Consider the following 24798-nt stretch of genomic DNA (forward strand, 5'->3'; position numbering starts at 1 on the left):
GGGTGGGCACCGTGAGCTGTGATGAAGTTAGGATACGTTTGCCAACTTCACATTTGTGCATATAGTTCATTGGCAGCTACAGTCCTACATTGTCAATGATTCAATGCTTTGACTTAGTATTAAGAAAATGTAAGACACATTAAATCACAAAAACATAAAAATGATGACCCGTTTAAAATGTCAAGACTTGTTGAAAACATACAAAAGTGGTTAAAAAAAAGAATGACATCAATTATTGAAGTAAGAATTTCATGACTAGAATGAGAATAAAAATACTAAACTGGATTCAATCCAGACCCAGTGAATGAGGCTGTTCAGAGAGTGAGTGAGTGTGTGTGTGTGTGTGTGTGTGTGTGTGTGTGTGTGTGTGTGTGTGTGTGTGTGTGTGTGTGTGTGTGTGTGTGTGTGTGTGTGTGTGTGTATCCGTGTTAAGAAGCGCTCAGGTTTATGTGCATGGAAGGGGTGTGCTTGTTTTTGTACTTTAGATTTCCATATTGTCAGGATTGAGTGTCCGGTGCTTTTATGGTGACTGTGTTTGTTTACGTGTATGTGTGTTCAGGTGTGTGTTGAGTGTTGTTGGAGGGATCAGATTTTGTCTATAACACATAGGTCAGATCTCTATAACAACGGATATAGTGAGGGGACATCTACGAGTCAAGTCTTCTCCCCCGTCCCCTCAGAGCTCCACCTCTTTAGAGATCTGCGATGCGATGTGCCTGAAGGCGAGGGGAGCCCCCCACAGGCGTGTGTAGCGTACTCCGTTTGCCTCTGCGGGACCCACACTCAGTTGGCACACCTCAGCTTGGAATGCGACTTTTGATCCTGCCGACCCATGACTGCAGCACAGCAGAAACGGGCCAGCGTGCCGGACCTGGCAGCCGCATCCCCTCGCTGCCTCACGCAAGGCCAGTACCACTTCTGCAGGGGCCCGGGGGGGACGGGGGAAACGACCCCTTACATCCCACCCCCCTCCCCTGCCCCAGGACTGGGACGCTTTCTGATCCCCAGATAAATGGCCACTGGAGAATAGAGAGAAAGAGAGCATGAGAACGAGACAGACCAATACTGAGAAAATCATATTTGAGATTCACATCTTCAGAAAGAAGTCACTGCTTTCATCACCCTTGTTTTATGCAATTGTATAATGTTATTATTTTTATTACTATTATTTACTATTACTACTTATTAATAATATTTTTATGTTAATTATTGGCAGATTTTTTTCCCTGTTACTTTGTGTGTGTATTGATGCTTTAGTGTTATTTAAATGTATAACAATTATGCTATAAATTATCCACAGCTGAAGTTTATATTAGTCTATTCATTGCAATCTGTTGACAAAGTCCGTTCTTAAAGTCGGCAAGACATGAACATTTATTTGGATATTTCTTGATCATAACATGTAGTATCATATGAGGACTCACCCTGTGACCGAAGATCTGCTGACTCCCTCAGATTCATTTGTGATCCTGCAAAAAAGCACACATCTTGAGATGATCTGCATTATCCCAACAGTGACCGATCCATTCACACAACTCCAACATAACTAACAAAAAGACAAACATGCGTATCTGGATCTCTCAGTCCTGTATGAAGATGACCCAGCAATTTAATCTGCAATTTGGTCAATATAACTAACTATCCTGATGTTGATCTGAGCAAAGTAACAGTCATAACGAATAAAAACGTTGCATGTTCCTGGATGCATGCAAACCGATTAGAGACAAAACCTCCATGCACCATCATCCAGACTTTCCTCACCCTCACAACCTATTTGTCAGACTTGCACAATTCTGCAAAGGACATTGCATGCAGATAGGCGTGCCATGTGCAGAGACAGACGGACGTGCAGCGGCAACAGACAGGCAAACAGAGGCAGACAGGGGAACTTACTAACTGTTTTGGATCCCTGTGGAAGAGTGCAACCCGACACTGATTTATTAGAGCCCTGGCGTTTAGAGGGGTCAAGATTGACCCTAGGAGAGAGAAACAAAATGAGGAGAGCAAGAGAAAGATAGAGAGAAAGTCATAGACAGAAGGATTGAGTGATATTGAGAGAAAATGGGGAGAAAGAAAGGAAAAGAAATAAGAACAAAGAGGGAGAGATTAGGAAAGGTACACATTTGTAAGCTTGGAAAGCTTGAAAAAGAGAGGCAATACGCCAAGGAATGATGAAGGTGTGAAGCATGAGTGTACAACTCATTTTTAATCTGAAAGAATTCCCCAGTGTTATTCGACAGGTCGTACTCTAGCTCTTAAAAAAAAAAAAAGAAGGAATTCCTAATATACCTGCTGCCAAATTATGAGATATTATTAAAATATAAAAATTTGGCAGCAGGTATATTAGGCTGCTGTCACTTTAAGACCTGATGCACGGATCCATTATACTGTTACACATGCGTTTTCTTTCTTAACTGCTTACGTTCACAAAACTGACTGTTTACATGAATACTCACCAAGACTGGCATTTTAACATTATTTTGTGTGTATTTGACTGTTTAAGTGCAATAAGCAGCGAAAATAACTCAATAGTACTGAGAGGCGGCTTTATGTGCACATACTTTGGGTCTTGAGCACAAAGTCCACGGGAATGAGTAAAACTTTGTTCAAAATTCAAGCCCTGTAACAACAACAATATTCATCCAGAGCAAATTAAACGAGTGAGTGAGGGGAGGCGGGTTTGTGTGTCAACTCGCTGTCGGAGAGATGAGAAATCGAGAAAGTGCAGCTGGTATCGTGTATCTATTCTGCGAAAATTTGAATTGGAAGTGTTTCAGATATTTCAGTATCGATATGTATCAAAAAATCTTTATTTTTGACAACACTAAATTGCACTTAGTTTATTATTTCAGATGCCTTTTTAAAAGACTCCAAAGTGGCTAGAAGGAGTGAATGCGTTACACGCCACTGCTGAAACCCACACCTTGGATGGTGTTAATGTCAAGCCCATATGATATAATGGATTATACACTGCTGCATCCAGCAGCACAAATGCCAGGTAGTGACTAAAAGTACAGTGACCAACAAACCTCCAGCAAAAAAAAACTGTGTCAGAGTAAACAGCTTTAGAATCAGTGGGATCTGGATCAGAGACAGCTTTCCATTATAAATGATGCTTAAACCTGTTTTCTGTCATATGATGTGCGATACTTTTTAATGCATAACTATGCACATTATTTGTGTGATAAGAACTTCTCCTCTTACCTGCGTGTGAGTTTGGAGGTGAGTTTGCTGAACAGGTTAGAGGTGGCCCGGCTGCGGGCATTGGCCGGCAGGGCTCCAGCGTCATGACTGAGGGTGGGCGACGTGGGCGGAGGTCCATAGGTGGGCGGAACACGGTCACGGAGCTGACCCCCATGGAAGGTGCTCCGGATGGTGGATCCACGTGTCAGCCGACAGCGCTCACCTGAGGAAGAAGAGGAGGATGCTCCCGCTCCAACAATACTGAGAGTGGAGGGAGAGGTGGGAGGGAGGCGGTGAGCCAGAGAGCTGAGGAGAGATAGACACAGACAGTGAATGAGAGGCAGACAGTGCACTGCAATATGCAGCACAGTAACAGAGTGCGACTGTGTTTGTGAATGTGTGTTTGTCACCTGTTGTCTTTGCCGTTCTGCAGCAGCGAGTGTCGGTCGGTGTTGGAACGATCTGTACATACGTACGTGTTTCTACGGGTCATAGTACTTCCTGGGATATTGTTCTGCAAGGAAGATGGCAGACAACATTTCATTAACCCCCCACAAAATAAAGAATATCATTACAAAACACAATGCTACATGTACACACATAAAATGAGACCATATTGAAAACCTAGAATTCAAAATGTAATTAAAATAAACAGAAAGTTTTAGTATTAAAAATGTAAATTAAAAACGAATTATGATGCAAAATTATTATTTTTAATATTTAGGATTCAGTCACTTATGCTCATCAAGGTGGCATTTATTTGCTCAAAAATACAATACAAAATTGTGAAATATTATTACAATTTCAAATAACTTTTCTATTTTACTATATTATTATTATTGGTGCTCAAGAAACATTTCTTATCTTTATCAATGTCGAAAACAGTTGTGCTGCTTAATATTTTTCTGGAAACCATGACACATTTTTTCAGGATTCTTTAATGAACAGAAACAGCATTTATTTGAAATAGAAATCTTTTGTAACATTATAAATGTCTTTACCCTCACTTTTGATCAATTTAATACGTCCTTGCTGAATAAAAGTATTCATTTCTTTAAAAAAAAACTTCTGAACCCAAACATTTCAACAATAGTATATAATAAAATAATGATGCAATTAGAGAAATTTCTCTCACTGTGGTGGCGGTCATCTCCTTGCGGCGATCAGGTATCTCTGCCTTGTTGGGGTTGTTGGCGGTGCTGACCATTGGACTAGATGGTGGTAAGGTTCGACTGCCCATTACACTACAGCTGGCCTTCCTCGGCGGCATGCGGCTCTCACGCAGCTCACGATCTCCACCGCTGGTCGGGCTACGCTTAGGGTGCATCACAGGCATGCTAGGACCACCTGCAGAACAAACTGATAATGATTATAATCATAAACAATTAGAAGTACGTTTGTGTTTAGAGTTGAAGCTCAAGTGTCTCGTACAGAAGTCACTGTGCCGTCGCTGGCGGTGGTAAGTAGAGGCGCTGCGCTGAGTCTTGCTGTGTGAGGATGAGGAAGATGATGAAGAAGAGGATTGTTTGTTGGTTCCATTGGTCATTGGGCTTGGACGCACACGTGGCAACGTCATACTGCCGCTAACTCGTGACTCAGCGCCATCCTATGACCAAAGAGCAATGAAAAAATGTTTAAACTAAACTCAGATTTCAGGTCTTTGTTTACCTCATGTATTATGTATTACCTCAGTCTTCAGGCCCAACAGTAGATATGTAGCCGTGACTTCATTATATTTCTGAGTGAGTAAAGAGTCCTTAATTTCTTCTGTAGTAAAACCCATCCCGACCATAATCTCTGAAAAGACAAAGAAATAAATGAGAACAGAAAGAAATATTTCGAGACACAATCATTCTCTTTATTCTATGCATCACAGTAACAGAACAGTTAGTAACAGTAGTAAAATACTTTAACCAGTTTCTTACTGGTCTACGTGCTCACCAATGCGGTTGGCGTCACTGTAGTCCTCTGCTGGCTCAATGTGGGGCTTCAGCTCGTCGCCCTCAAACCCTGAATTCATCCACTTATCCTTCATCACTTGCTGTGGAGGAAATACCAGCATCCTGACTACACAGAAACTTCTTAGCTCAGTCATTTATCTGCTTTGACTTAACACGAATTATACACTAATAATAGCATTTAGCAAATTCCAGCAAATGCATGCTGTACATCCTACATCACACAAATAGGCACATTAGTATCTGGTATGGTAGAGTGTATCAATGAATGTGCAAGTAGGCACCTCTAGAGTGCAACGTTTGCTGGGATTGAGCACAAGAAACCTGCGCAGAATCCCCTCACAGTCTGTGGACATGTAGAAGGGTACACGGTACTTCCCCCTCAACACTCGCTCACGCAGCTCCTGGAAAACACATGCACCAGCAAACAGTGTGACAAACAGATATCAGTGTGGTCTTAAGGGTCTTGACACACCAAGCCGACGGCTGGCCATCGGTGAGCTTCAGTCAGGCTAGTTTTCGGCTCATTCAGCATACTGAATCCGTATCGTGGCCGTTGGTGAGAGAGATCGCTCGTGTCAGTGCTCAAGAATAAAAGTGAAAGTGATGAAAGCGAGTCAAGACAGCAGAGATAAAAGGCTGTTCTAATTTTACATCATCTTACCTGAGCATTCCAGTGTGCAAATATTTTCATAACATAACATGAGCCACATGGAATTAAGAGCAAAACTTCATGCTAGGCGACTAAAAAAACATCTTTAAATAGCTAATGGCTATTAAATTGTACGATTTCAGTCGCCTGTGATTAGATCGCCTGAAAAAATAAGTTTAGCGCAGATATAATTCCATTGCCTGGTGAGCTTTATGTACCGTCGCTTGGCTGAGAGCACCCTCTGTCGCTTTCTCTCACACACGCGCACTTAACGTGAGAGAAAAAGAGGGGCTTACACATGCCACGTAAAGAGAATTGACGCGCTAGATCTAAATGCTCGATGGCCAAGAGTTGACAGAACTGTCACGGTCCCGATCAGGGCAGTGCTGCATCGTCATGAAAGTTTACGTGTTTTTAAGCCTTGCCAATTTAAACATTCAAGCGCAAGAAGAACTCGCATGTGCTGTGCGCCCAATAAGCTGCATCTGACAGCATGCAAATACTGAATTGAGCTCTCTTTCACATCTTCTTGTGCTTGAATGGACAATTTCACACAAAATGATGTGAAAAAAACAGTCTTGGCGAGTATCCTAAACATATACAGTTATGTCTTAAGTGAATGTAAACAGCGGAGAAAGAAAACGCATGTGTAACAGAATCAGATCCGTGCATTATGTCTTAAAGTGACAGCAGCCTAATATTCCTGCTGCTGTCTGTGTTTTAATGTTAATCAAACAACAAAATAATCACTGTAAAAAAATCACTCGTTGCTCTTGAATGAATAACTTTTGTAACTTTAATAAGGATTAATCTATATTTAACTTATACAGCGAAGACTATGCCGTGTTATTTTACATTTGACTACTTTATTCAGTTTCTGTACCTAATCTACCTAACCTGTATCTAATTTTATATTACATTTATGTAGAATTTTTTTATTTGCTCTGTTCTTGCATTCCATGAAAAAAGTCTGGCAAGTAAAATAAAAAATTTACTGCCCATTGGCGACTATGACTTTGACGTCGGCTTGGTGTGTCATAAATTTCAGACAATACAAAGATACTAAAGAATTTAGAAATAAGGGTTTAAAGAACTTGTTTAAAACTTGTTCAAAGAAATGTTTAAAACTTTTTTAAAGAAATGTTTAAAACCAAAGTTAAGACACATTCAAATTACCGAAAAAAAAAACATTTTCCTCAATCTACTCTACCAATATTTTTTTATTATAATTAATACTTTTTTTCAGAAAGGGTGAATTAAATTAATTAAAAAGCGACAGTAAATTATTTATTACATTGTTACAAAAATATATTTTAAATAAATGTGTTTTTATTACTTTCTATTGATCAAAGAATTAAATTATTTTAAATTGTAATATTATTTCGCAACATTACAATGTTTGCTGTATTTTTGATCGAACAAATGCAGCCTTGGTGAGTAAAAGAGATGTCTTTCAAAAAACTAAAAATCATACCAAACCTAAAACTAAGGAATGGTAGTGCATTTTTTGTTGTAAATAGAAATGTAACTGGTGTCAGTTTATCAATATCACACAATCATAGAATATTGCAATAAGAGACTGTATCAATTATTTCCCTGTAGGGTGTAAAATGGCAGGAAATGATCATTGTGAGTGTAGGAACAAAATAACTGTACCTTGAGGTTCTGTCCATCAAAAGGAAGAGACCCGCTGACCAGCGTGTAGAGGATGACACCCAGGCTCCAGATGTCCACCTCTGGCCCGTCATACTTTTTTCCTTGAAACAACTCTGGAGCTGCGTAAGGCGGGGAACCGCAGAAGGTGTCCAACTTATTCCCCAACGTAAACTCATTACTAAAGCCAAAGTCTGCTATCTTTATGTTAGCATCTGCATCCAACAGCAAATTCTCTGCCTACAAATACAGAAAGTCATGAGCGTGTGAAGGAGGCAGAAAAATAATTAAGTTGTACAGATTAACTGTGTGAAGGAGAGAAAAACAAAGAGAAATAAACAGGACAGAAAGTGATACAAACACATACTACAAACAGTAATACTACATCATACTTTTACAGCATAGTGCTTGTACAGTGCTAAAAAAAAGTATTTTCTATATTTTTGGATCTTTAAAATGATTTATTATTATCAAAACTGAATAAGATTTAATGGGGTTTGAAAAATCTGCATAATTCAAGATATATCCTCACACAATTTTGCTTCTCAAGTCAAATGAAAAGTGTAAGAGATGTTTACAGATTGTAAGACAAAAATGCAGATTTGCAGTATAAAGATTCAAACTCGTACCTTCAGATCTCTGTGAACTATATTCTTCTGATGACAGTAATGAACAGCTGACACAATCTGAAACGAAATAGAAAAAAATTATATGACCCAGGTAAAACACATGAAACTGGAGAAGAAACTGTAAACCAGAAGCTTAATGTGACACAACACCTTGATCTTCAACTGTATGTGCTGTATTCATTAGGTACATGTCTCACCTGTCTGAATTTGGCTCTAGCCTCTATTTCTTTCATTCTCCCATGAGACACCAGGTAATCAAACACCTCACCTGGAAAACCAAATCCCACACGTATAATGTCCCAAAATATCACAGAGGCACCTATAAATGTTATGAGTATCAAAGGTCTTTTTGCATTATGTTTCAGCTCTGGGGAAAAACCACATTACACAAATAAATACCCTATAGTGAACACACAGCTCATAAAGTACTTTCATGGACACACAAGTATGTTCTAGTATGTAGTTACACAATGTTATATACTCCATACTTCAGTATGAACTTCAGAGCTCACCTCCACTTGCATATTCCATCACAAGATAAAGCGTCTTCTCTGTTTCAATAACCTCAAAAAGTTGCACTGTAATATATAAGAGATAAAATATTTTTGGAAAGCTTAAGTTTAAACAGCATTAGCTAATTATTTTGCACAGTCAGTATTATAAAAGCAGCATTCATGCATGCATTTGTTGCATTTTAGTGCATCTTACCAATGTTGGGGTGATGGAGGGTCTTCATGATCCGCACTTCTCTGAACAGCTGCAAGAGAAAAGAGAAAGAAAGTAAGAGAGAGAAGGTGGTGTGATTCTTCAGTGATTATCAAGAAAAACAATGCCGTTTAAATTATGTTCCCAGAATATACTGATATTCTTATTATCATCAACGTCAGTCAGAATTCAAAATTCAGATAGAATATATACTTCTGTATTTTGTTGTCTCTCAGTCTGAAGGGAGTACCCAATATACCATTCCAGTTGCTGTGGAAACACCGTGATGCACCTGAACCAATCTGTATCAGCTGTTTTCCTCAACTCTGTAGGTTACTGAGGGTTGTCGATTTATAAGCCAATCCCAATACTCTTCTCATTTTTGTCACATGGCCTCATTTCATTATGACTAAGCACAATATTGTGTTAAAACAAAAACAAAAATCCACTAAATCTATTTAAAAACTGTTACTGTCAGTTTAAAGCTGGCATGCAATGGAAATTCAACAATATTTTCTTAATGTTTGTTATTGATCTTACAGCATCTTCACTAAACAAGCTACAATTAGTCCAGAATGCAGCTGCAAGAGTTCTTACTAGGTCGAGAAAATAAGATCATATAACTAATTATTTAATTATCGATAATTACTAATTATCTCTACACTGGTTACCTATTAAGTTCCGTATCAATTAAATAGTATTGCTACTGACCTATAAGGCCCTAAATGATTTAGCTCCTGTATATTTAACTAATCTTCTATCGCCTTACAATCCATCATGCTCTTTAAGGTCACAAAACTCTGGGCTTTTGATAGTACCTAGAATATCTAAGTCCACTAAAGGAGGGAGAGCGTTTTCACATTTGGCTCCTAAACTCTGGAATAGCCTTCCTGATGATGTTCGGGGCTCAGGCACACTTTCCCAGTTTAAATCTAGATTAAAGACGCATCTCTTTAGCCTAGCATTCATATAATGCATCTCCTAACCTTATACAGTTATATCAGATCAAAAGCACATGATTATTCTTCTTGCTTAAAGGAACACTCCAGCGTTTTTTTAAATAGGGCTTATTCACCTTCTTTCCTACATTTAGATAGGTGGGCAAATGCATTTTTGTCTCAGTGCATGCATTGTTTTAGTTTGACAGGGTCGGCGCTAGCTTAGCTTAGCATAATGAATGGAATCCTTTGTTGCCAGCTAGCATGTCCTGAGTAAAAGTGATATAAACATTTTTAAAAAACCACCTAATTACTTCTTGTGGCCTGCGTATTCACAACAAGTACAAATAGCGATGCAGATTAACACTAGACGATTTCCTATGCAGATATTGACTTGGGACTATATTAGGGGGAAGCACAGGTGAAGCACTGCTACTTGGGCGCAGAGATATCACGCCCAAGTAGCAGTGCTTCGACCTGTGCTTCCTCCTAATATAGTCCTTAATATATAAGTCAATATCTGCATAGGAAATCGTCTAGTGTTAATCTGCATCACTATTTGTACTTGTTGTGAATACGCAGGCCACAAGAAGTAATTAGGTGGGTTTTTAAATTGTTTATATCACTTTTACTCAGGACATGCTAGCTGGCAACAAAGGATTCCATTCATTGTGCTAAGCTAAGCTAGCGCCGACCCTGTCAAACTAAAACAATGCATGCACTGAGACAAAAATGCATTTGCCCACCTATCTAAATGTAGGAAAGAAAGTGAGTAAGCCCTATTTCAAAAAACGGTGGAGTGTTCCTTTAATGTTATGAACAGCAGCTACGCTAATTATTTTCTATTTGCTTCTCTGTTTTATCTTGGGATGCGCATCCTGAGGTAACTAGAGAGTTTGTCAGCTCCAGTTTGGATCCAGCCTATCATGAAGACTTCAGATGCCCGACACCTATGAAAACTTCAGATGACGCAAACTCTGAATCAACATGCACCAATGCTACATTTTTCTAATAGTCATAATCATTTGTTAACAAACAAGTATTCATTCAATGAGCTCATTGTTTCTGCATTAAATTAATACATTGTTTAAATAATGAATACCTTTTTTCGCTAATTTTGTATATGTACATTTCTGAAATACATAACTTAGACAGTTATCTCTGATAAAATCACTCTAAATTGTAATGTGGACTCGTGCATCTTCTGTAAAGATGCTTTGAAATGATGTGTATTGTGAAAAGTGCTATACAAATAACTGTGAATTGAATTAACAACCATGTCCATGCATGTTTTTTTTTGTTTTTTTTTACCTAGTAATTTTTTTTCAATCAAAATGTCTTAACACAATTGTACAGTGAAACGACAGATTCCTCTCAAGTGTCTTCTGCTGGACTTCTCCAGTCATTTCGTCAACTTAAACCCACCCCGTTCTTACAATCGACTGCAAGCTCATATTAGATCGGCCTCAATCCAATCATCCAATCAACAACCAGAGGATAGAGCAAAGTCCTAGCCCTAATTTTTTTCTTTTAGATACTCCTAATAAACATGTAACAGTAAAATAAACATGTTTAAAACTGTGTTGTTGACATAAGAGTTCAGAGATGTTTGAATTAACTGCAAAAAAATATGCAGATCAGAAGACCAGAAGAAGATTAGAAAGAAGCATTGCTGACAGACACATACTGTGAATGAATGCTGTAGTGAGCCATGTCACATGTAAACATACTTTTTATACTTATTTTATGGGAGATCAAATAGGAGCTATCATCTAGCAAACCAGACAAATCATGACCCAACATGACACAGGACAAATCTCTAAGCTTTCCTTTATGTGGAACACTAAAGGGCAAGAAAAGAGGGATGGGACAAACACTTACTCTGACAACAGGCAAATGCTCCAATAAACAGTGATTCCAGCACTATAACAGCTCATATCAGCTATATGAGTGATCAAAAAGCCAAACGTGACTTATGTTCAATAAGGGTGGTTTACAGTTTGTGTACAGTTAACGGTGTGTGTGTTACAGAGCCAATACTGAATCACAGTGGGGCATTCTGGGCCTGTGGAGAACCGCAGCTGTCGACCTCTCCTCTCCAACACACACACTAAGCACACAAACAAATGATGCATTTTGAAAACAAGACTGCCCATGGCCAGATTTAAAGAGATAAGTCAGAAGACTTTGGAATAAATGGACATAACCAAACAGTGCATGGAAATACAGAAGATATTTAGAGATATTTAGAAGATATTTTTTATGCTCCCCATAAAAAAGACAGTTCATACAGTATCACTGATGTCTGATGCTTAAGTTACTACATTTCAAAGGGGAGCTCTTGAATTAAACACAGTTGTCTGTGCTGAAACTGAATGTAAGATCCATCCAGATTACTTCAAACTACTGTTTTCACAAGTGTGTTCAAAAACAGAAGCCTAACAAACATAGGTTTGTCAATAATTAGAAACAAATCTTGATGTATGCTCAAACACAGAGCAATGTGGAGTGTTGGGCTTCAATAGGAGGAATGAAGGCCGGAGATAATCTATTACGAGACAGATGAGTCACTGGCATACAGGCGAGAGCGCAGACTCAACAGAGACACTAAACACCACACACACACACACACACACACACACACACACACACACACACACACACACACACACACACACACACACACACACACACACACACACACACACACACACACTTTACTGCAATACTTCCAAGAGTATATATATGCACTATTCACTTGTGGTACTCAATATGTGATTTTCTGGACACTTTATATAGAGTGTGCATGGATATTTTTTCCCGTTTCTGTACTAAATGTGTTCAAATTACATCATTGTGTGGAATTTGTCGACAGTTGTCTTAATAAAGAAGAAAATGTTTTGAAAACATTAATACTAAATATATACTTAATGGTCTTACCTTTTGTAGGCTGGTTGGGTTCAACTGAGTCTTGTCGATAATCTTTATTGCAACCTAAATGTACAATTCACAATTAGTGATTGAGCTCCAAAACATTTATTTTTCCTGAAGCCAGGTAGATAGCCTCCAGAAAAACTCAATCAAACCGTTATAGTGTCATTTGATTTTCATTTGATACTTTTATCAAAAGCAACTTGCTAGAGTAACTGGAAACCAGTTTAAATAATTCTTGGTTATGAAAAATTACAATATGTACACTACCATTCAAAAGTTTGGGGTTGGTAAGAATTTTTAATACTTAAAATAAGTCTCTTATGCTCAGCAAGGCTGTATTTATTTAATCAAAAACACAGTAAATTATTACAATTTAAGAAATATTTTAAAATGTAATTTATTCCAAACTGAATCTTCAGCAGTCAATACTCCAGTCTTCAGTGTCATTTATTATGATTAATCTTATTATTATTATCATCAGTGTTGAAAATGTTGTGCAGCTTAATATTTTGGTGGAAACCGTGATGCATTTTTTCATAATTCTTTAATGAATAGAAAGCATTTATTTTATTTATTTGTACTGTAACATTATACATGTCTTTACTGTCACCTTTGATCATTTGAATGCATCTTTGCTGAATAAAAGCATTAATTACTTCTAAAGAAATATCTTACTTCACCCAAACTTTTGAACAGTACTGTAGGCTATATATTTGACTCTATTATTAGAATACTACAGAAGATAGATAAGAAAATAGCATAATAATATGAAGAGAAATCTGTGTCAATATTTAAAACTGCTCCTTGCTTCAGAGTTTTGGTCATTTTCAGGAGTGACAAACATATTGAATAAATAAAAAAATGCAGGTAGTGATAAATGTGTACAGCACCCAACTGTAAAACTAGTTGTTAATGCAGTGATGTAATTAGAAGTGTGTCTATGTCTCTTTTCTTCTCGCGTGGCGCAAGTCAGAGACAGAGCCATGTGTCTTGACTCATTCGCAAATTCTCATGCCAGTCTGTCAGTCTCTCCAGTAGCTGCTCCCACCAGCCATGTGGAAGTCTAGAAGTAACTCATACTGTACACTTCAGACAGAGCACATGCTGTTAGAAACAACTTAAGGCGTATAAACAAAGCACATTGATGGGTATTTTATTTTAAAAATTATCTGATCACTAACATTACTTAGATAAAAAAAATAAAAAACTTTTAGCATCCATGCTACCAATTTTATAGCTACAATAGTGTTATGGTTATATAAACCATTTTAAGTCTGGGAATGACGATTGTATTCCATGCACACACACAACCATAATTGAAGGGATTCCCATCTGCATTTAAATGCGGCTGTCACTCCCAAAAGTGTATACGTGGCTCCAGACTGCCACACGTAAGTGCACTATTAATTATGCAGACTTTCTATAATGGTATTTAAACTTTTGAATTTTTGATTTTTTTTTTTTAGAAATGTACATATTTTAACACTGATGCAGTGTTAAAATATGTACATTTAAAAAATTTAAAATTAAAAATAAAACTACTCTTTAAATATCACATTCTATTATTGTCCAAGATTATTAAAGCTCTCTGGTGCCCACTAACAAGTCTATCTAAAATCACACTATATCAGCTTTGGTTTATAAAAAGCATAAGCGTGGGCGTGGAAATTTTCACACTTAAGTTGGACCACTTTAAAAATATACCACCCAAAGAATTGTGGTCAAAGAAAAGTGTTCTAATGAGAATGAGACCTAATACAGCAGCTCCTGTAGCTACATCTTATCACACCCTTCTGGTTTTACCTATGTAAACTCTCTCTTTCTCTCTCACCTCTTTGCCTGTGAGGATGTGGCGGGCTAGCTTGACTTTAGCAAAGTTGCCCTTGCCGATGGTTTTAAGGAGCCGGTAGTTTCCGATGTGGGGCAACTCGTCTGAGCTGGAGGCCATGGAGTTACGACATCTGGCACCCAGTGAACGACTCGACACATTCGTCCCCTTCTCTGAACGACTCGCCCCCAGAGACGCATGCTGGACGAAGAGACAGACACATCGAAAATGTATTAAGATTATTCGAATTAAAGTTTAAACAAATAGTTTGGATTAAACTGGGGAGGGAACATGTGCTGTTGTTGAAGCAAACAGAAATAAGAAAATGGCCTCAAAGAAAGAAATTTAACCTGCCTGTGCGTGTAGCCAGTAAAAAAGACAAGTAGTTAGCTTAGATCACAGAAATTGCATGTAGATTTATTAATTGAATTAATTAAAGCAGAATTTTTATTGAGGAATAGGAACGTTTTAAGAAAGGAATCATTAGTGAAACAGACTAAAGCTACAGCACTGATTGACTGCACCAGATTTCTGAATTAAATCCTCATTTAATGATTAAGCCTCTTACTACACACACAAAAATCAGTCTACACTAATGCAGATGGGCCACACAACTGTTGTAGTGGCTAGTAATTAGTATTTTATTTATTTATACCAATGTTTTGCTATCTTTGGCCACTGCAATACTTAATTTAACTACTTTAGTGTGAACAATTTAAAAAAAAAGAACAATGTCACAGTTGTGTTGCTCAAATCTGGGATTAGGCAATGATGCACCGGAATTTCGGCAACCTATATTCGTCCGAAATAGTTTTGGTGGGCCGACACCATTGACTAAAACAGTGGCATTTAATTAGTGTTTCTCCATTGATGCGTTTCAACCATGTCAGGGTCTGTTTCGTGCACACAACTGCACAAATTACTGTGCCTAATTTGCTAAATTTAATTACTCAACCTTTATTTTCAGGTTTAGTTTTTAGGCTAAATAAAACTTTAATTTTGGTTTCAATGTTTTGGTAAAAAATTTATTTCAGTGCATCACTAGTTCACGCATTTACAAAGGGTTTGTAACTGCTTTTAAAGGAGTCCTCACAGCTTTGGTTATACAAACGATGAAACAAACAGTTTGTGCTACAATAATATAATACAGAATTTAATAAAGAAATACATAACTTTCTGTGCCTTCCTATGTGTGTTTTTCAGGGTCTAAAATTATTTAGAATAATGCACATCTGAGGGGAAGTTAATAAAGATAATTCAGCTTTTTTGTCTAAATCTAATTAAAAAAATTCACAGAGAAACACAAACACATGCACAACCTTAATAAATGGTGACTGAAATCATATGAATTATCATTTAGATGGCTGATGTGATGATGGTATAGGAGAGCGTAAGCATTGATGTGTGAGTAATTCTGCCCTATAATACAGGATTAATTTACTTTGCCATGGAGGTTTTAGTCTGTCGCTGCTGAAACTAAACTATTTAGATTAGCACATTTAAACCTAAACCCTGAACACTCAAACTAACATCTGGTGAAGTTTACTGAATGGCTCCAACTGCCCCCCTTAAGAGGGGAGAGGAAGGAGCTCACACAGAAATCAAAACATGCCCATGCAGGTCCACATCTGCACCGCTGACCACGGGATTACAGCTCAGGGATTGAATAAATTACTAACGATGCCCTGCCATACTCTTACTGGACTCTACCTCACACACAGCATCCTACGCTATATACACAATATGCCAAACTGCACACACTGTGCACCAGGTCTCACTCTTATTTTTGAAAAATTAAAACCAAATAAATAAAGAATATAGCATAGACTGCTCCTATTTGAAAAGGGTTTATTGGGAGAATCCCAAATGTGAGAGAGCATGTGTGGGTGTTAAGTAAGCTTAGTCCAAATCTGGCTCATATTTTAATTATATTAATGATTTGGTTGTTTTATCTTATGCATCCTGTGCAAAGACCTTTAAATGCCCCAACTTTCCATAATATATGGTATATTATGGTCAGAACAAGTTTGCTCAGTAAAATGTAGGCCTACCATGCACACATTATCTTAGCTCTGTATCCTAAAACTCTGTCTCTGTCCCATATATGGAAACATCATGTGCTACAGAGTTACATTTAATAACCACCATATTAGTGTTCTCTAAGACTGTCTGAAAGCTGAAAAATGCTGCCTTTGCAGTCTGTACACAAAGGTAAGAAGTCAACATCCATATCAACATTTGTGTCACATATTATTTATTAAGATGTCTTCATCTGGTTGTTTTTGATGACAGATTATATATAATTTGTTGTCTATGACATCCCAGAATCCTGTGCATGTTTCGGCAGTTGGTCTAAAGAATAACAATACTGAATTTGAAAGAAAGGAGTAATTTTTTACTGTTCGCTACCATTCAAAACATTTGGGGTCAGTAAGACTTCTTAAAAAATAATAATATTAATTTAGCAAAAGGATGATCAAACGGTGACCTTTAAGACATATATAATGTTTGATTTCCATTTCAAATAAATGTTGTTCTTCTCAACTTTCCTAAAAAATTCATGAAAAAATGTAGCACTGAAAAATATTTAAGCAGAAAAACTGTTTTCAACATTGATAATAATAAGAAATGTTTTTGAGCAGAAAATCGGCATATTAGAATGATTTCTGAAGGATCATGTGACACTGAAGACTAATGATGCTGAAAATCCAGCTTTGACATCACAGGAATAAATTACATTTTAAAATATATTCAAATAGAAAACAGTTCTTTTAAATTGTAACAATATTACTGTTTTACTGTATTTTTGATTAAATAAATGCAGGCTTGGTGAGCATCAGAGACTTAGGCTAGGCTATATAAAAAAAACATTGAAAAATATCTGACAAATCCCAAACTTTTGAATGGTAGAATAAAAAGAGGCAGACAGTCCAAATGCAAAACGGGTTTCTCCGTTTCTAAGACATCAACAACCTGATCCTTCACAGAAAATGTAGTTTGTGCACACTTTAATGAATTACTTAAAACGTTTACCTTGGTGCTTGCTTTAAAATATACAGCAAGTAAAATTATATTCATTAAGCGTTACCATCAGCTGATATTTTGTTTTATTATAATTTTTTAATAAGCTTTCAGACAGTTTCAATCAAGCAGTCAAACATCACATAAATTGAATCCCTACTGATTTTACATCAACAGCACTCTCTTTTATTAAGTATCCTAAATGAATCAGGCTAAGTAAAACCATAGTTGTTTTAGATTGTTTACTAAGATATTGAAGCAACACTAAATACATTAACCAACAGAGAAGTCTAGGTCAGGTCATAAAACACTGTAATGTGCTGGCGCATAACTGGTAGGCCACTACATCAGCCAGTGCGTCTGAGTATGGAGCACGCAACTGTAGACGAACGGAGACGGCAGATCACAGCTAACGCTAAAAGCTCATCCTCCCTATATGACTCTGAAGCCCCAAAAGGTTATATTCATTTTATAATTTGCAAAGACAGAATGCTCAGAGCTTCTTGCTATTCTCCCGCAAATTCTGCCAATGAAGCAAAACCCCTCTCTGGGAGAAGAGCGCGCGCTCGTGCGCAGATGATGCGCTGATGTGTACACTATGCGGATGGCGCTCTACTGCCTGCGCGTTTCGCAGCGCCTCTTTTGCTGCTTTGCACATTCAAGGATGCGGCCCATTTTTCCAAAGAACCTGCTACGCGTACATGGGCCACTGTATCCTGCCTCTCCATCCTCCCATGAATGAACGATACAGGGCAATGAATTCCTGATATTCAATCCCGGCAGCAAAAATGACCGTGCATCTGACGTTAAATACTGGGCGTTGTAGGATATGTGTGGAAACGGAGCGCCTAGATGATACAACAATAATAATTCATTTGAAATGATGATACTTACATGATCTGTGCTCCGGTCGTTCGCAGACGGTAAAGCAGACCGAGAGGACATTTTTCCCTGAGATTGCAAACGGTTAAAGAGGAATAGCGCGAACAGTATTTACAGATTTAATCTCCCCCGGTAAACGCAGCCCACATCGGCCGTGCTGCTGCAGCTGGGGCCGTGCTCGTCGTCTCACACCGCCTGCTCGGTAAAGCCTGCGTCTGTCATGGCAGCGGCAACAGCAGTCCGCAAATCTCACAGATGTCCTCGAGACAGCTGCATTATTTTTCTGCGATGCAAACCGTAGCGATCAAACGCGTCTGTTGACGATGTAAACGCAAGCGCGGCGGTATATTTGTGCTAAAACAGAGTAATGCTTGGCCGGAGCCCAACGATTTTGTAGCGACTCACTACCCCCCGCCTCATCTCCGCGAGCAAAACAAATACGGCTCCGAAAACCCCGTCCTCTTTTCTCATAATAATACTGATGATCTCTCCGCTCCCCTGTACCGTTCACTCTCGCGCTCGCTCGCTCTCTTGTCGCATATGTTTGTCATGGGAAAACAGAAGCTTTGGCCGGTGACGAGGCCGAAATCCGTTCACATCCTAAAGCAGCCGTTATAATCCAGCGGCAGATATATGTGAGATGCGCCACTGCTGCCTCCGCTAGCTCTCGCTCGTCTCGGTACTGACTCAAGCGCGCGGACGCACACGCGCGCGCACTGATGGACAATTTAAAGAGCTCCACACAATCTGATAGAGAACTTCTCCGAGACTGTAGAGGTCTTTCAATCTCAATCGTTGTTCGTTTTCATTTTATAGTCATTATAGCTACTTATTAAAAAGTGTATATTGAGCTCAAGGAGAATAGCTCAAGGTGTTGCAGCTATCAATCTTCTTATAAACAGTCAAATTGTAATAAAAAAGAATGACCGAGAGAACCGTAGAATTATATTGACTATATTTACAGGCTAGTGGCAAAGGACAGGATTATAAACTCTAAAGGATGCAGCTGACTTCAGATGACTGTGTCTGTATAGCTGAGCATTTGACTGAATGTAAACAATGTGACATTTTATTATGATCAATGTTAAAAACAGTTGTGCTACTTAATATTTTTGTGGAAATAGAGATACATTTTTTTTCCTGGATTCTTCGAGGAATAGAAGGCTCAAAAGAACAGCATTTGAACAAAAACATTTTTGTAACAATGCAAAAAGTCTTTATTGTCACCAATGTCCTCGCTGAATAAAAGTATTACTTTATTTAAAAAAATAAAATAAAAACTTACTGGCCCAAACTATTGAACTACATGCACAATTAGCTATTTTGTCAAACTTTTAAGGATAGTAAGTTTAACTAGTAACACTTTAAAATAACTTTCATTAATAAATCATTAACAAACATTCTAATGCTTAACAGATCATTATTTAATGTCAATTAAAATGCTTACAAATGTCATTAAACTTCAGTTCATATATTTACCTAATGCAATTTTTTTCTTCTAACTGTCTGCTATCTAAAGGTGTGCGTGGTGCCACGTACCATTACAGGTTGTCATCCTTCTCTGTCATTTCTCCATTTCATTCATCTGTTGTCAATTAACCATTTTACCAAGGGGTCAACAGTGAACAGGGGTCAGTTTGATCACTATAAGGAAACACGGTTCAAACTTTTTATATTACAAGTTTTTTCTTGAAAAATTGATTTTTCTCCTGTTGACGTAAGGGATATTCTGTTTAAGGATATAGTATACTAAGTGTTGAGGTAATAAAAACACTTTTTTATTTATTTGCACCCAAATGACAATTATGTGTAATGGTTGTCACAAGCATTTGGCTAAACTTTACTAACCACCCTTTACACAAATGTTGTTACAGTAGCTAAAAGTCCAAAGCATATAAAGGTAATTGATTAGTAAACATTTATAAACATCTATAATGAAGAGTTTCAACTTTAGATTGGGTACTGCAAAAACATGAACAAATGTAAAAGTGCATTAGGTAATATATGAATCTAAGTTTAATGAGATTTGTTAGTATTTAAACATTAACAAAACACATTCTCATAGCTATTTGAATATATATATATATTAACTCCGATAAGCATATAATGTGTGTTAATGATTTATTAAGCTTTTAATCATTGTAAACCATTTGTTGAAATCATTTAGATTTTTTAAAAGTGCTTAATCATATAAATTGAAAGTTAAATGCCATTTGTAAGCATTTCAATTTACATTAAATGATCTGTTAATCATCATGTAATGTTTAAAAAGAGGAAAATACAGAGATAAGATATATAAAACAAATAACAGCTGACTCTGAGTGAATCGCCCTTATAATGCTTCTATAAAACAAATGTGATGTACATTTAATCACCATGAGCTTTCATCTCCACATATATAGGCCAAAGACAAAAATATAACTTAAATAGGGTAAAATGACAAAAAATAACCACACAGATAAGTAAAATAACACAATACACATACATTGCAGTGAATATTTGGCATAAAAGAAATAATTACAATTAAGATTATCAGGAGCCAGAAAAATCCTCACCTCTTCAGTGCATTAACAATGCCAAGAGGAAAAGGAGGAGACAAAACAGGAAATTATGCAGACTCATTATGACATCACAGCAATTAAACTGGAATTAAAGAGGAAAACGCTCATTCTTCAGGCAGGTATACCAGATATAAATTAACATTTTTGTGTGAATTATAATAAACAATACATACATTTAACAGTACACTTTCTGTCCCTGTTACATAAGCATTAGGCTATATAATGTTTGTTAATGATTTATTAATTAAAGTTATTATAAAGTGTTACCGGCTAACTGTATAAAATTATTTTACTGTAATATAAAAAATGTCAGTGATAACTCAAATAATGTAACAGGTCCAGGGAACTACACAAAAAAACAAAAACAAAACAAAAACGTAAAGAAATGAGTAGAAAATGTTTGTTAATTTTGTGGCCAGAATTACAGTCCATCCAAAAGTTAAAAGTAGTGATTATGTCACAGACATAACAAAGAGGAATACACAGCTGTGCTCAGGATTCATTAACTTGCTATTAAGCATGGATTTAATTTAAATCTGATGATGCAATCATAGCCAACTTTTGTCAAGTCCAATGCATTTTTCAGAAGCCCTCACTGCAGCAGCTTAAACAATGACTTTCCCCAGCATAAAACCTGTGCACCTGGAAATTGCGTTAATCTAATCATAATTGTAGGGCCTGGTGGTTTAGAAAACTTTTTAAATAAACTTTTGTGTGCAATATACACCAAACAGTGTGTGAGCTGGTACGCTGTCTGAGGTTTGTGGGTACTATGTCTGAAATCTTAACAGCTATCCTGAGGTGGAATGGCAGAAAGACACCTTGGCTGCATCCAAAATCGCATACTTCTCTACTATATAGTAGGCGAAGAACAGTATGTGACAAAAGTAGTATGTCTGAATACATAGTACTCAAATAGGCAAAAAAGTACTCGGATGACCTACTTCCAGCGAGAATCTGAGGTTAGCAAACGATTGACACTTTACTGTCCCATGAGGCCACGGGAGAGGATTTGTTAATGGCAGTGAAGCGACATAACTGACTATGGTATAGGTCACATGATAATTCTACATGATAGTTAAATTAATACTACACACACTAATACTAGAACATACTTTTTATTAGCGGTCGTGAAGTAATTACTTATTCCAAATAAGTCCCTACTCAAGAGAGTATGCGATTTCGGACACAGCCAGTGTCTTTTTCCTTGAAATAATATACTTCCTGTTAAGCCATTATGTCCATATGAAACAAGAGTTATGACTTACCTTACTTGAGTATTACGAGGGCGCAGCTTGATTTTAATGCACCTCCTCACCATCTCTAGCTCACAGCAGACTGGCGGTTGGGTGGTAAACATTCTGATGAATTGTTCACCTCAAGACTTGTAATATTTGCTAACAAAGTAAATAATGTATAATGTCTATTTTTAACATATAGTTTGTTTATTTTTTACAGGACAGTATGGAGAGCAAAGAGCAGGCCACAGCCATTACAAGGCAAACAAAGGTACTACAGACAAGAAAATACATTTTGAGCATTACAACAAACATAGAAGGAGCAAAGCCTCTTTATGAAGAATAGCCTTTTTAAAGATTTTTAAATACAATCTCTTATTGCTCCAGTTTTGCCCACTTGCTGCAATTTCTGCCAGAATTAAGTTCAAAACACTGTTTACACAGCTGCCAAAAGCCTTGTCCTTCATACCCTGAATGCTTCAAGACACACACCCCATCCTGACCACTATTCACATCAGAGCCCTGCATCTTATCCACCACCTCCACACCTCAGACTTTTGAGGAAGTTCAGGATTCCCCTTGAGATACCAGAGGGGGACAAAGTACATAAATTCCTTACTTGAGTGAAAGTACAGATACTGGTCAAATATTACTTGTATTGTAAAAGTTGTAAAGTACAGAAGTACTCGTTTTTAAAAGTACTTAATATCAAAAGTAAAAAGTAAACGTCAATGCATTGTTTTATTATTGTTGCATTGTTGTATGTAATACTTACAGTACCTTATGCCTCTGAATGCCTGCCTACCCTCATCAATATCAAATGTATTTCTAGAACACAGTTCCAGTAGTGGCATTGAATGTGAGATTGAATAAGTGCACTCAATAACGTCCACAATGGTTTCGGACACCCAAATGGCTGTTCCCTCAAATAGTGCCCTATTTAAAGTTTTTTTGGCTTTTAGTATGAATATGTTAGCCTTACTGTTATCTATCAAGTCAAGTCAAGTCACCTTTATTTATATAGCGCTTTTTACAATACAGATTGCATCAAAGCAGCTTCACAGTGATAACATGAAAATAATACAACAAAGTTTGTTTCTAGAAGAAAATTGCGTCATCGTCCACCTTAAGTAAGGCAGATCAATAATATTGTTGAATATTAAATGTCCCCAACTAAGCAAGCCAAAAGCCAAGGCAAAAGTGGCAAGGAACCAAAACTCCATCAGGTGACAGAATGGAGAAAAAAACCTTGGGAGAACCCAGACTCAGTCGGGGGCCAGTTCTCCTCTGACCAATGAACGAACAGTGTATGATTATGATCCAGGCAGCATTATAGGTCAGAAGTCAGATTGGATCAGAAACATTCAGAATATTATCCAGTTCCATCTATAAGCTAGTGTGCTCCAAAACAATGACAAAATTCGCATTTAGAAGACCAAACTCAACGTTGAAAATGAAAATCAGGTTGATGTCAGAATCCAACGTCAGATTGACGTTAATCTCCAATGGTGGACAGATGTTGTATTGTGGTTGAAAATGAAAATCGGGTTGACGTCATAAACCAACTTTCATTTCCAACCAAAATCCAACGTCTGTCCGATGTTGGATGTTGACATCAACCCGACTTTCATTTCCAACCAAAATGCAACCCCTGCGACCAAAATCATCCCCTGACTGACGTTACTACTTTCTACCCAAGGACCTTGACAGAAATGTAGTGAAGTAAAAAGTACGATATTTGTCTTACAAAAGTAGTGAAGTTAAAAGTAAAAAGTTTCCAGAAAAACAGAAAAAGAAAAGTTAAGTACAGATACTCAGAAAGTGTACTTAAAGGGTTAGTTCACCCAAAAATGAAAATTCTGTCAGTAATTACTCACCCTCATGTTGTTCCAACCCCGTAAGACCTTCGTTCATCTTCGGAACACAAATTAAGATATTTTTGATTAAATCTGAGAGCTGGCTCACTCCTCCATAGGCTTCTAAGACATTATAACTTGCTGGCCCAGAAAATGCATTAAAGACATCGTTAATATAGTCCAAGTGACTACAGTGGCTCAATCTTAAGTTTATAAAGCGATGAGAATACTTTTTGTGCGCAAAAAAAACAAAAATAACGACTTTATTCACTATTTATTTCCTTCTCTCTGGGCCTCGAGTTTTTTCACGTAGTGTAATAGCGTAGCGAGTCTGTGTTGCACGTCACACGCATGACACACATGACCAGCGTCGGCCAATAGTGAGCCTACATGTGACGTACAACACAGATGCGCTGCGCTAAAACACTATGTGAAAAAACTCGAGGCTCAGAGAGAAGGAAATAAATAGTGGAATAAAGTCGTTATTTTTGGGGGTTTTTGCGCACAAAAAGTATTCTCATCGCTTTATAAACTTAAGATTGAGCCACTGTAGTCACTTGGACTATATTAATGATGTCTTTAATGCATTTTCTGGGCCAGCAATTATAATGTCTTAGAAGCCTATGGAGGAGTGAGACAGCTCTCAGATTTAATAAAAAATATCTTAATTTGTGTTCCGAAGATGAACGAAGGTCTTACGGGGTTGGAACAACATGAGGGTGAGTAATTACTGGCAGAATTTTCATTTTTGGGTGAACTA

General features: G+C 37.4%; 1 protein-coding gene across 2 annotated transcripts; it reads right to left on the reverse strand.

The window, feature by feature from the left end:
• Nucleotides 1-381: 381 nt before the first annotated feature.
• On the reverse strand, nt 382-19076 carry mark4a (MAP/microtubule affinity-regulating kinase 4a). Of its 2 annotated transcripts, XM_082169839.1 has the most exons (18): nt 18396-19076; nt 14484-14681; nt 12659-12712; nt 8784-8832; nt 8588-8653; nt 8273-8343; nt 8076-8132; nt 7450-7686; nt 5426-5545; nt 5125-5224; nt 4871-4980; nt 4615-4789; nt 4319-4530; nt 3594-3697; nt 3205-3489; nt 1894-1976; nt 1425-1469; nt 807-1019 (listed from the first exon to the last, which is right to left on the reverse strand). In XM_082169839.1, exons 1-18 carry the CDS (start codon nt 18444-18446, stop codon nt 955-957), a joined length of 2082 nt encoding a protein of 693 aa, XP_082025965.1. In that variant the 5' UTR covers nt 18447-19076; the 3' UTR covers nt 807-954. The 2 variants fall into 2 exon arrangements, with proteins under 2 accessions (XP_082025964.1, XP_082025965.1); XM_082169838.1 differs by lacking the exon at nt 1894-1976 and having other exon boundaries at nt 382-1019.
• Between the last annotated feature and the right edge of the window lie 5722 nt (nt 19077-24798).

Source organism: Leuciscus leuciscus, assembly GCF_965113295.1.
Source record: "Leuciscus leuciscus genome assembly, chromosome: 5".
Classification (NCBI taxonomy): domain Eukaryota; kingdom Metazoa; phylum Chordata; class Actinopteri; order Cypriniformes; family Leuciscidae; genus Leuciscus; species Leuciscus leuciscus.